Source organism: Ascaphus truei, chromosome 15 (assembly GCF_040206685.1).
Source record: "Ascaphus truei isolate aAscTru1 chromosome 15, aAscTru1.hap1, whole genome shotgun sequence".
In the NCBI taxonomy this organism is placed as follows: domain Eukaryota; kingdom Metazoa; phylum Chordata; class Amphibia; order Anura; family Ascaphidae; genus Ascaphus; species Ascaphus truei.
This window is the reverse complement of record NC_134497.1, coordinates 7001168-7013319: the sequence shown is the minus strand read 5'-3', so window position 1 is coordinate 7013319 and position 12152 is coordinate 7001168. Positions and strand designations below refer to the sequence as shown.

Below are 12152 nucleotides of genomic sequence, written 5' to 3'. Positions count from 1 at the left end.
AAAGTCCAGGAAATTAGTAGGACTGTTACCACCAACGCCTCTTGCCTCGCCCCCCTCCGAACATGGCCTATTATTATTGTTGAATATTATTTCTACAGTTATTAAGAAGAAATATTTCTGTATTGTACTGTTCATTTAATTATGTTGGTGGGTTTTGTCCCACCCACCCCTTCTTTTTTGTTCTATATCCACCCTACACATACCCCCCCTGATTATAACTGGAAAACAAATACAAATTGATTGAAACAAAAAACAAAAAAAAAAAAAGAGAGATCTCTTCATGTATTTTTTTATAATTTCATTATATAAAGTAGCAACTCGCCCCCCAAATCCCATGCTCCCCCCCCCGAAAATCCCCCGCTTTCCAAATCCCAGGCTCCCCCCCCCAATCCCCCGCTCCCCAAATCCCAGGCTCCCCCCCCCAATTCCCTGCTCCCCAAATCCCAGGCTCCCCCCCCTCAATTCCCCGCTCCCCAAATCCCAGACTCCCCCCCTAATTCCCTGCTCCCCAAATCCCAGTCTCCCCCCCCCAATCCCCGGCTCCCCCCAGAAACTCATATGAGCACGCCCTTCCCTTAAAAAACAGAAAAAGTGTTAAAACACCTGATTTTCCTAATCTCCAGCTTCTGAGGATACCACGGTGACCTGCACACTGCACCGGGCTTCATTTTAACCCCCCGGGCATTAATATGCCACCACTTCTATTTCCTGAATGAAAAACCGCTTAAGTTCAAGATCAGAGCTCTTACATGGAGAACGAAACGGGCGCTTTACCAGCAGAAAGCGATTTATTTCCACGCGACCCTTTAATGACATGCAGATAACGGCCCCACCGGGAGGGGAACACGTGTGTGCGATGCTCCCCTGGAATATTAGGGCCCCTCACTGGGTCCGGGCTAGATTTGAAGGCATCGGTCGAAGTCTGCGGGACGGAAAGCCACTTACCAGCGATCTGCTCGTGATCCGGATACTGAATGACCCCCACGTGCGGGTTAAGGGTGGTGAAGGGGTACGACGCCACAGCGGGGCGGGCGTTGGAAAGAAGACGCAGCAGAGAGGACTTCCCCGCATTGGGAAACCCCACCTGGAAAACAGGACAGGCATGATCCTATATCACGTGATAGTACATGGTTACTATACTATAAATCTCGGATGCACCGACCTTGCCCCCCTGCAGACGCACTTACACAACGCCCTCCTACTACCTCTGTACGACCTTCCTACCTACCACTTAGATTGTAAGCTCTTCGGGGCAGGGACTCCTTTTCCTATTGTTTTGTCTGAAGCGCTTATTCCCTGTGTGCTATATTATTATGTCATGTGTATTGTAAAGCGCCGTGTACATGAATGGCGCGATATAAAGATATAGCGCAAAATGAGGATTACTACAGCACACCATAAGATACAAAATCATTTATATTTACCGGTGCCCGTATGTGGAAAGAAGTTCTGCTGGAAACCCAACTCACACACTGGTATAGGAATAACACAAGGCACTGCGGATGTTTCTAAATGCTATTTAATGAGCCAAAAAACTTAGCGACGTTTCGACCAAAGCGGTCTTTTTCAAGTGGTGAGCGTTTTGGTCGAAACGTCGCTAAGTTTTTTGGCTCATTAAATAGCATTTAGAAACATCCGCAGTGCCTTGTGTGATTCCTATACCAGACTATATAAAGATATACACACATTGTTTTAAATAAGCCTTATTGTATATGATGTATTGTTATACAAACCCTTATTGCATATGATGTCATAGGGCATTATTAGAACAGCCCTTATTGTGTATGATGTCATAGGGCATTATTAGAACAGCCCTTATTACATATGATGTCATAGGGCAATATTAGAACAGCCCTTATTACATATGATGTCATAGGGCAATATTAGAACAGCCCATATTGTGTATGATGTCATAGGGCGTTATTAGAACGTCTCTTATTCTGAATGATGTCATAGTGCATTATTGAAGGAGCAGCTCAGTGAGTAAAGACACTGACTCTGGCACTGAGTGTGAACCTGGTTCAATTCCCGGTGTCGGCTCCTTGTGACCTTGGGCAAATCACTTTATATCCCTGTGCCTCAGGCACCAAAAACAGATTGTAAGCTCCACGAAGCAGGGACCTGTGCCTGCAAAATGTCTCTGTAAAGCGCTACGTAAAACTAGCAGCGCTATACAAGAACATGCTATTATTATTATTCTGACAGCCGTTAGATGTGACCTCATTGTGATATCATCTCGTACTGGTCGCCCAATCAGCACGCCGCACCCCTGAGGATCGGCACAGTGACCCCTCACCATCCCAGCATGTGCCATGGTTTTAAGCTCCAGCTGCAGAACCCTTTCCTCGCCCGGCTCGCCCGGCGTGGCCGTCACCGGGGCTCGGTTCTCGTTGCTGAGGAAGAATCGGTTTCCTTTGCCCCCGAAACCTCCCTGAGCCGCCACAAATTCCTCCCCTGGCTGGGACAGGTCAGCGACGAGCCTGCCGTCCTCTTTCACTACTGTGCCGAGAGGGACCTGAGAATGCAGAGAGTTACCACCGGCTGATCCCAAGAGCTTGCAATCTATCGTTATTGTACCAAAGGAGCTGGGATACAAAAGCAGCCACATGCTCACACAACCGAAACTCCCACTACAAAGACTTGAACCCCTTTGCCAGATGGGCATGCAATGATTTCTCTCACAGGATAATCCATGACGCACTTATTTGGGGGGGGGGGGGGGGGGGGGGGGGGAGGGGGGATTTGCAATGTTTATTTATAAATAATAATAATAATAAATCGATATGACAAGAATGATGCAGTTGAACGACACCAAGATGTACCCGGCCATGTTCCAAGGAACCGAAGAAATGCCTTTTTGTTTGCCGTGGAAATGGACCAGTACACAACAGGCTTCACGGGTCCCCCATAACGCGGCGTAACCCGTTACAATGCAGAATATCCCCCTCTTTCCATAGGATTCAGTGGCAGCGTTGGTGCAAAATATCACTACATACCCCACCAAGAGGGAACAATGAAGTCTGGCACATCTGTGTGTGTGCACGTATTAATAAAAAGCAGTGGTACCGTGTGTTCTCTGGAACCCTCACACTTTTAGATGGTAAGCCCTTCGGGGTAGGGACTTCCTTCTGCCGCGGTGTACACGGCACTCCCCTGTATTATATCTCTGTGACGTGCCGCGCGTGCGGCTTGGCGCTGTCTGAATAAAGATATAATCACCCTGATATACAGGCTCGGACCACAGCTTCCATAACAGTTCTTGGTGCCTCCGGGAGCCCCGTCATTACCCCGATACACCGGGACGATGGCGGACAGCGACTTCACGCGTGGCTCCACTGCAAGACAGAGACGTGACCTCATGAGAGTGTAAGCTCTGCGGGGCAGGGACTCCTTTTCCCAATGCTACGTTTATGTCGGAAGCGCTTCTTCCCATTATGTGTTATGTTATTATGTCACTGCTGTGACACGCCAAGTACATGGCTGGTGGTACGTATGTACATACATAGTGCGGTGGGAAACCAAAGCAATGTTTATAAAAAGGTGTCTTAAAAGGTTGCGGTATCCCTTCCTAAATGGGGTGAGACCATATTAACCCCTTCACTGTCAGAGGGGCTCGCAACACACTGCAGAGCAATTTGGATTATTCAACACTCATTTTCAAAGCAACAAGGCACTCAGGAGTAGGGATGGCATGCAGCCAGTTCTCCTGGCCATGCCAAGGAGACTTAGTGTTACCCAGGCCTGCTTAGTGATACAATGTAACTCTTACTGTCTCAGTATCCCTGTGTAACACTGTTACTCACTGCCAGCCATCCATTACCTTTCAGGATCACATGCCCCCCGTTTCCTCCGTCCCCTCCGTCCGGACCCCCAAACTCTTTCCTGGGCTCGCTGAGGAAGCAGCTGGCTCCTTTCCCACCCGCTCCCCCCAACACCCGGACCCTGCGTTGATCCACAAAATAGCGCGTCTGAAAGGAAGTGATGGCGTCAGTGAAGTCATCCTGTGTCATTAGCACGTAACACTTTCTCTGCCAGAGCGGCCTCCTATACATTGCTGGGGTTAAGGCCCAGGTGTCACTTACCAACATGAATTAAATCACATTTAAATGAGGTAACCCTTTCCCAAGAAGAGGAAAAGAGGAAGAAAGGGAGGGGAGAGAAAGAGAGGAAGAAAGGGAGGGGAGAGAAAGAGAGGAAGAAAGGGAGGGGAGAGAAAGAGAGGAAGAAAGGGAGGGGAGAGAAAGAGAGGAAGAAAGGGAGGGGAGAGAAAGAGAGGAAGAAAGGGAGGGGAGAGAAAGAGAGGAAGAAAGGGAGGGGAGAGAAAGAGAGGAAGAAAGGGAGGGGAGAGAAAGAGAGGAAGAAAGGGAGGGGAGAGAAAGAGAGGAAGAAAGGGAGGGGAGAGAAAGAGAGGAAGAAAGGGAGGGGAGAGAAAGAGAGGAAGAAAGGGAGGGGAGAGAAAGAGAGGAAGAAAGGGAGGGGAGAGAAAGAGAGGAAGAAAGGGAGGGGAGAGAAAGAGAGGAAGAAAGGGAGGGGAGAGAAAGGGAGGGGAGAGAAAGGGAGGAAGAAAGGGAGGGGAGAGAAAGAGAGGAAGAAAGGGAGGGGAGAGAAAGGGAGGGGAGAGAAAGGGAGGGGAGAGAAAGGGAGGGGAGAGAAAGGGAGGGGAGAGAAAGGGAGGGGAGAGAAAGAGAGGGGAGAGAAAGAGAGGAGAGAAAGAGGGAGGAGAGACTGAGATGAAGGAGAGTCACCTCTTGTCCTCCACTCACCAGCTTCTTCTCAGACAGGTCACTCTTCCTCTTGACCAGTCCGCGGTGCTTGGCAGAAAGCGGGTAGCCGGTGGACAGAAGCCGCTGGCACGATGAGACGGGAGGGCCATGCGACACGGACGGAGGAGGCACCAGCTGGCACGCCAGAGCCCAGCGCAGTCGTACACTGTGTGTCAACACACGCAGCCGGAGAGCTGACATACCTACCTACAAAGCGTCACTGCCGGATACACCGTGCACAGCACCAAGCCACCATCATGTCACTTTAACAACTGCTTTGACATGTGCTTCTGGGCCACATCGGTATCATCCCTCTGCCGTATTATAAAGATTCTGTACTTTATACACACATACCGGAACGGTCAGGCACGCATACAATGGTGTATCAGGGGGCTCGGGTCAGTGAAAGCTGGATACATACAAATGAAGGAGACCAGCACATCTGGATCAATTATAGTATTAATTGAAAGAAAGGATCAACGGTCCGGGTGTGGGGGGGTGGTGTGTGTGTGTGTGTGTGTGTGTGTGTGTGTGTGTGTGTGTGTGTGTGTGTGTGTGTGTGTGTGTGTGTGTGTGTGTGTGTGTGTGTGTGTGTGTGTGTGTGTGTGTGTGTGTGTGTGTGTGTGTGTGTGTGTGTGTGTGTGTGTGTGTGTGTGTGTGTGTGTGTGTGTGTGTGTGTGTGTGTGTGTGTAGGAGCGGCTCAGCGAGTAAAGACACGGACTGGCACTGGCAGGGGAGCCTGGTTCAATTCCCGGTGTCAGCTCCTTGTGACCTTGGGCGAGTCACTTTATCTCCCTGTGCCTCAGGCACCAAAAAATAGATTGTAAGCTCCACGGGGCAGGGACCTGTGCCTGCAAAATGTCTCTGTAAATCGCTATGTAAAACTAGCAGCGCTATACAAGAACATGCTATTATTATTATTATTATTATCTTGGTGAGTGCCTGTCCCCTAAACAAAGACACCCGTTGCATTAATACGAGGAGCAGACATTATGAGGAGCAGACATTATGGGGAGTATGTGTATCCCAGTTTATACACAGAGCTCAGGTGCTGGTTTCACCCTCTCAGTGATCAAAAGGATTACATGTCACCCCAGCTCCGACATGGCTGAAAACAAGCGTACGGTGTAATAACACATGTATCGATCCCTCTGAAACATCTCAGCCCCGTTCCCTGCTAACAGCCCCCGTCCTCCTCTCCCTGTCCCCTGCTAACAAACAGCCCCCATCCTCCTCTCCCTCAGCCCCTGTCCCCCTCAGCCCCTGTCCCCTCTCTCAGCCCCCGCCCTTCTCTCTCAGCCCCCTGCTAACAGCCCCCATCCTCCTCTCCCTCAGCCCCCGTCCTCCTCTCCCTGTCCCCTCTCTCAGCCCCCTGCTAACAGCCCCCGTCCTCCTCTCCCTGTCCCTTCTCTCAGCCACTGTCCCCTCTGCCAGCCTCCTCTCCCTGTCCCCTCTCTCAGGCACTGCCCCCTCTCCCTGTCCCCTCTTCCCTCTCCCAGCCTCCTCTCCCTGTCCCTTCGCTCTCAGCCCCCTGTCCCCTCTCTCAGGCACTGCCCCCTCTCCCTGTCCCTTCGCTCTCAGCCCCCTGTCCCCTCTCTCAGGCACTGCCTCCTCTCCCTGTCCCTTCGCTCTCAGCCCCCTGTCCCCTCTCTCAGGCACTGCCCCCTCTCCCTGTCCCTTCGCTCTCAGCCCCCTGTCCCGTCTCTCAGGCACTGCCTCCTCTCCCTGTCCCCTCTCTCAGGCACTGCCCCCTCTCCCTGTCCCTTCGCTCTCAGCCCCCTGTCCCCTCTCTCAGGCACTGCCTCCTCTCCCTGTCCCTTCGCTCTCAGCCCCCTGTCCCCTCTCTCAGGCACTGCCCCCTCTCCCTGTCCCTTCGCTCTCAGCCCCCTGTCCCGTCTCTCAGGCACTGCCCCCTCTCCCCTCTCCCAGCCTCCTCTCCCTGTCCCCTCTCTCAGGCACTGCCCCCTCTCCCTGTCCCCTCTTCCCTCTCCCAGCCTCCTCTCCCTGTCCCTTCGCTCTCAGCCCCCTGTCCCCTCTCTCAGGCACTGCCCCCTCTCCCTGTCCCTTCGCTCTCAGCCCCCTGTCCCCTCTCTCAGGCACTGCCCCCTCTCCCTGTCCCTTCGCTCTCAGCCCCCTGTCCCCTCTCTCAGGCACTGCCCCCTCTCCCTGTCCCTTCGCTCTCAGCCCCCTGTCCCCTCTCTCAGGCACTGCCTCCTCTCCCTGTCCCTTCGCTCTCAGCCCCCTGTCCCGTCTCTCAGGCACTGCCTCCTCTCCCTGTCCCTTCGCTCTCAGCCCCCTGTCCCCTCTCTCAGGCACTGCCTCCTCTCCCTGTCCCTTCTCTCTCAGCCCCCTGTCCCCTCTCTCAGGCACTGCCCCCTCTCCCCTGTCCTTCAGGCTGCCAGAGTCCCAGTTGTCACAATGCCTCCGTGTCGGTGACACTTTCTCTGCACATGTTACCTTACAGGAGTCTCATCGCCAAAAGTCTTCCTCTGACATCACTTCCGGTCAGGTTCCCAGCATGCTCTGTTTTGTAGTTCAGAAGCTCTTCAAACTGGATGTCAACTTCCCTTAACCCCTGTGACGCCGGGACATAATATAATCCAGATTTAGGACTGTAGCATTTTCTGCCGAGATGTATTTCCCATTCTTTAAATAACTAAATAAATACAGACATCATTGGCGAATGTTTGGGACGCACACGCTATAGGGAGCGGTTATACGGGGTAATAGGAGGAGTTATAGGAAGCGGTTATACGGGGTAATAGGAGGAGTTATAGGAAGCGGTTATACGGAGCGGTTATACGGGGTAATAGGAGGAGTTATAGGGAGCGGTTATACGGGGTAATAGGAGGAGTTATAGGGAGCGGTTATATGGGGTAATAGGAGGAGTTATAGGGAGCGGTTATACGGGGTAATAGAAGTTATAGAGAGCGGTTATACGGGGTAATAGGAGGAGTTATAGGGAGCGGTTATACGGGGTAATAGGAGGAGTTATAGGGAGCGGTTATATGGGGTAATAGGAGGAGTTATAGGGAGCGGTTATATGGGGTAATAGGAGTTATAGAGAGCGGTTATACGGGGTAATAGGAGGAGTTATAGGGAGCGGTTATACGGGGTAATAGGAGGAGTTATAGGGAGCGGTTATACGGGGTAATAGGAGGAGTTATAGGGAGCGGTTATACGGGGTAATAGGAGTTATAGGGAGCGGTTATACGGGGTAATAGGAGGAGTTATAGGGAGCGGTTATACGGGGTAATAGGAGGAGTTATAGGGAGCGGTTATACGGGGTAATAGGAGGAGTTATAGGGAGCGGTTATATGGGGTAATAGGAGTTATAGGGAGCGGTTATACGGGGTAATAGGAGGAGTTATAGGGAGCGGTTATACGGGGTAATAGGAGGAGTTATAGGGAGCGGTTATATGGAGCAAGAGGAGGAGTTATAGGGAGCGGTTATACGGGGTTATAGGAGAAGTAATAGGGAGCGGTTATATGGAGCAATAGAAGTTATAGGGAGCGGTTATATGGGGTAATAGTAGGAGTATATGATAAAGGATCATATAATTTTCTAACTTCTCGTTTATACATCTCTGGGGTGGGGGGGTTTCTAGCTCAATTAAACTGCCGGATCTGAGGATTAATCTTGTGTCCCATGAAAAAAAAAAAAAAAACTTGCGTTCTCCCTCCTCTCTTAACAAAAACACGAGCCGTGTGTTAACTGCAAGTTAACGCAGAACAGAAGCGCTGTATGCATGAAGTGTGCAGCAAATAACGCAGAACAGAAGCGCTGAATGCATGAAGCGTGCAGCAAATAACGCAGAACAGAAGCGCTGTATGCATGAAGCGTGCAGAAAATAACGCAGAACAGAAGCGCTGTATGCATGAAGCGTGCAGCAAATAACGCAGAACAGAAGCGCTGTATGCATGAAGCGTGCAGCAAATAACGCAGAACAGAAGCGCTGTATGCATGAAGCGTGCAGCAAATAACACAGAACAGAAGCGCTGTATGCATGAAGCGTGCAGCAAATAACGCAGAACAGAAGCGCTGTATGCATGAAGCGTGCAGCAAATAACACAGAACAGAAGCGCTGTATGCATGAAGCGTGCAGCAAATAACGCATAACAGAAGCGCTGTGTGCATGAAGCGTGCAGCAAATAACGCAGAACAGAAGCGCTGTATGCATGAAGCGTGCAGCAAATAACACAGAACAGAAGCGCTGTGTGCATGAAGCGTGCAGCAAAACGCAGAACAGAAGCGCTGTATGCATGAAGCGTGCAGCAAATAACACAGAACAGAAGCGCTGTATGCATGAAGTGTGCAGCAAATAACACAGAACAGAAGCGCTGTGTGCATGAAGCGTGCAGCAAAACGCAGAACAGAAGCGCTGTATGCATGAAGCGTGCAGCAAATAACACAGAACAGAAGCGCTGTATGCATGAAGTGTGCAGCAAATAACACAGAACAGAAGCGCTGTGTGCATGAAGCGTGCAGCAAAACGCAGAACAGAAGCGCTGTATGCATGAAGCGTGCAGCAAATAACACAGAACAGGAGCGCTGTATGCATGAAGCGTGCAGCAAATAACGCCGAACAGAAGCGCTGTATGCATGAAGCGTGCAGCAAATAACACCGAACAGAAGCGCTGTATGCATGAAGCGTGCAGCAAATAACACAGACTCCCACGGAGGTTTGTATTTTCTTTTTATATTCTTCTTAAAAAGCAGGTCCACGACAGCCCCTGTCACGGACCTCGGAAATGAAGCTCGTTTAAAACATTCAGCAATACACAAACAAAATGACATGGTGTACAGGCGGGCCTGTACAGCAGGGGGCTCAACGCCACTCCTCAAGCCCGCCCCCACCCTCCAACAGGACAGGTGTTCAGGATATCCCAGCGCTGAAGCAGGGACTGATTGAGCCACCTGTGCTGTAGCAGGGATATCCTGAAAACCTGGCCTGTTGGTTATTGAGGACTGGAGTTGAGCCCCCTGCTGTACCAGACTCTTGTCACTGTCACCCACCCCCAGCTCTGCTTTGAAACTGTAAGGGGGGCAGTAGCATGGTGCAAATAACATGATCTGAAAGCCCTCAGTGATGCGACACAGCAGCTGCCGCCCCGCGTGTTGGTCCCAGTACTGATTACTAGTGCTGCCCATGTAACTGCAACAAGTAAAAAAACAAAAGGGCAGAGACTGTACCACATGCCCCGGGTCAGCTGCGACACCACCTAATCAGCCCGCTGAGTTTCATAGGGGCCTGTGAATGGGGATAGGGGCCTGTGAATGGGGGTAGGGGCCTGTGAATGGGGGTAGGGGCCTGTGAATGGGGGTAGGGGCCTGTGAATGGGGGTAGGGGCCTGTGAATGGGGATAGGGGCCTGTGAATGGGGATAGGGGCCTGTGAATGGGGATAGGGGCCTGTGAATGGGGATAGGGGCCTGTGAATGAGGATAGGGGCCTGTGAATGGGGATAGGGGCCTGTGAATGGGGATAGGGGCCTGTGAATGGGGATAGGGGCCTGTGAATGGGGATAGGGGCCTGTGAATGGGGTTAGGGGCCTGTGAATGGGGATAGGGGCCTGTGAATGGGGATAGGGGCCTGTGAATCAAGCGTTCTCTACCCCGTATCAGAGAGCCAATAAAGATAAGAGGGGAGCTGTGTGTACAAGCGCCCAGTGACCTCACGCAGAAGGGAGCAGCCAGAGGAAATCAAACCCCCCTCAAAGTCTCACTTTAAATAATAAATAAATAATACTTATAGAAGGCAGATTTGGGTAAAAAAAAAAAGGGTTATTAATCACCCAGATACAAGCCCTTTACAAAAAATGCAATGCGATCACTTTGGTCCTAGGAGAGATTGCCTCTTTAACTGAAAGATTGCAGCGTAAGCGCTGAGGGGCCCGTGATCAGTGCGGAGTTAGGAAGCAGCTATTAGAAAATCGCAAGGGCAGCCATCTTTAATCCTCCCAGATGGGCCTGCAACTCATTGCTGCGCTGCACAAAAAGTGTGAAATAGAAATGAAGACGGTCGAGTGCTCTAACTTTGATCAATTAAATGTATTTTCCTTGATTGGGAACGCACAATGAAATATGCACGATGGGCATTCGCTGCATTGCACCATGAATTAGGCCCGTCCAGGGTCAACTGCCCCCTGTCCCCATTTAAAAGCAGACCTGCCCACCCCCCACACCCCCTCCTTCATTTCACCGACTGAGTGGTTAAAATGAACCACGTGTTAAATAAATATCTTATTAAAAACAAATATGCTGAATTTCATGTACAAATCAGGACAGAAAACAGAAGCCAGTTTGCGTCTCCAAAGTGCTCCTAGAAATATACTCTTCAAACGCCGCGCTCACTCATACTCCGATGCTGCCTCGAAATCCTTACTCGTGGTAAATTACTTTGTAGGTTACTCCAAGGGTGCGCAAACTTTTCAGTTTGCCCCCCCCCCCCCCTTACCTGCTCTCGGGCTCCACGTGTCATATGACACTGCGTTGTCATGGCGACGCGTCACTGAAGAGCAGGTAAGGGAAGTTGCAGAAGCTTCGCGCCTCCCCCGGAATGTATCTGCCACCGCCGCGCTCCCCAGTCTGCGCCCCCCTGGGTTACTCTATTCCAGGAGTGGCCAACTCCAGTTCGAAAGGGCCACCAACAGGTCAGGTTTTAAGGATATCCCTGCTTCTACACAAGTGGCCCAGTCAGAATGAGTGAGCCACCTGTGCTGAAGCAGGAATATCTGGAACACCTGGCTTGTTGGTGGCTCTTGAAGACAGGAGTCGAAATGACAAATTACACAGAAACACCACGGAGCTAGGACAGTCCTGTTAGTAATGTGGCAGTAGGGGCCGGCGCCGCACTATGGGGTTAATTCTGTTACCTACGAAGTGGCAGTCGGGGGTATTTTAAGACGAAAATCCGCATTGACGTCTGCGGGGATTTCTGCCCCCCCAACAGCCGCCGCGGTGGATACCGAATAAGCCCCCTATAATTATATTACAGAATATAACCCCAAAAGCGGGGGTGGCCAACTCCAGTCCACAAGGGCCACGTATTAGCAATTTCCCTGCTGCAGCACAGCTGGCTCCGTCATTATGACGCACCTGTGCTGAAGCAGGGATATTTCTAATACCTGGTCTGTTGGTGGCTGATGTCACCATAATGACTGAGCCACCTGTGCTGAAGCAGGGTACATCTGGCAGGAGTCCGCGTCGGGTACAGTTCTTTTAAATGCCCCCATGGAGAACTGTTCTATGAAAACACACACAGAAGCCGAATCGCCTTTGTAATAGCTCGGTGAAAAGACTGGTTAATCCCCTTCATCACCGAGCCTGCCCCGGCTCCCCTGCCCCGGCATCCCCTGCCGCTGTACAGGTTAACTGGATCCATGACAAC

At 51.2% G+C, this 12152-nt stretch overlaps 1 protein-coding gene across 1 annotated transcript; it reads right to left on the bottom strand.

Moving 5' to 3' along the window:
- Positions 1-707: 707 nt before the first annotated feature.
- On the bottom strand, positions 708-7293 carry MTG2 (mitochondrial ribosome associated GTPase 2). The gene is made up of 6 exons (XM_075571415.1): positions 7221-7293; positions 4764-5077; positions 3821-3968; positions 3220-3335; positions 2297-2515; positions 708-1084 (listed from the first exon to the last, which is right to left on the bottom strand). The coding sequence occupies exons 2-6, from the start codon at positions 4962-4964 to the stop codon at positions 746-748; spliced, it is 1023 nt and encodes a 340-aa protein (XP_075427530.1). The 5' UTR covers positions 4965-5077; positions 7221-7293; the 3' UTR covers positions 708-745.
- Positions 7294-12152: the final 4859 nt, after the last annotated feature.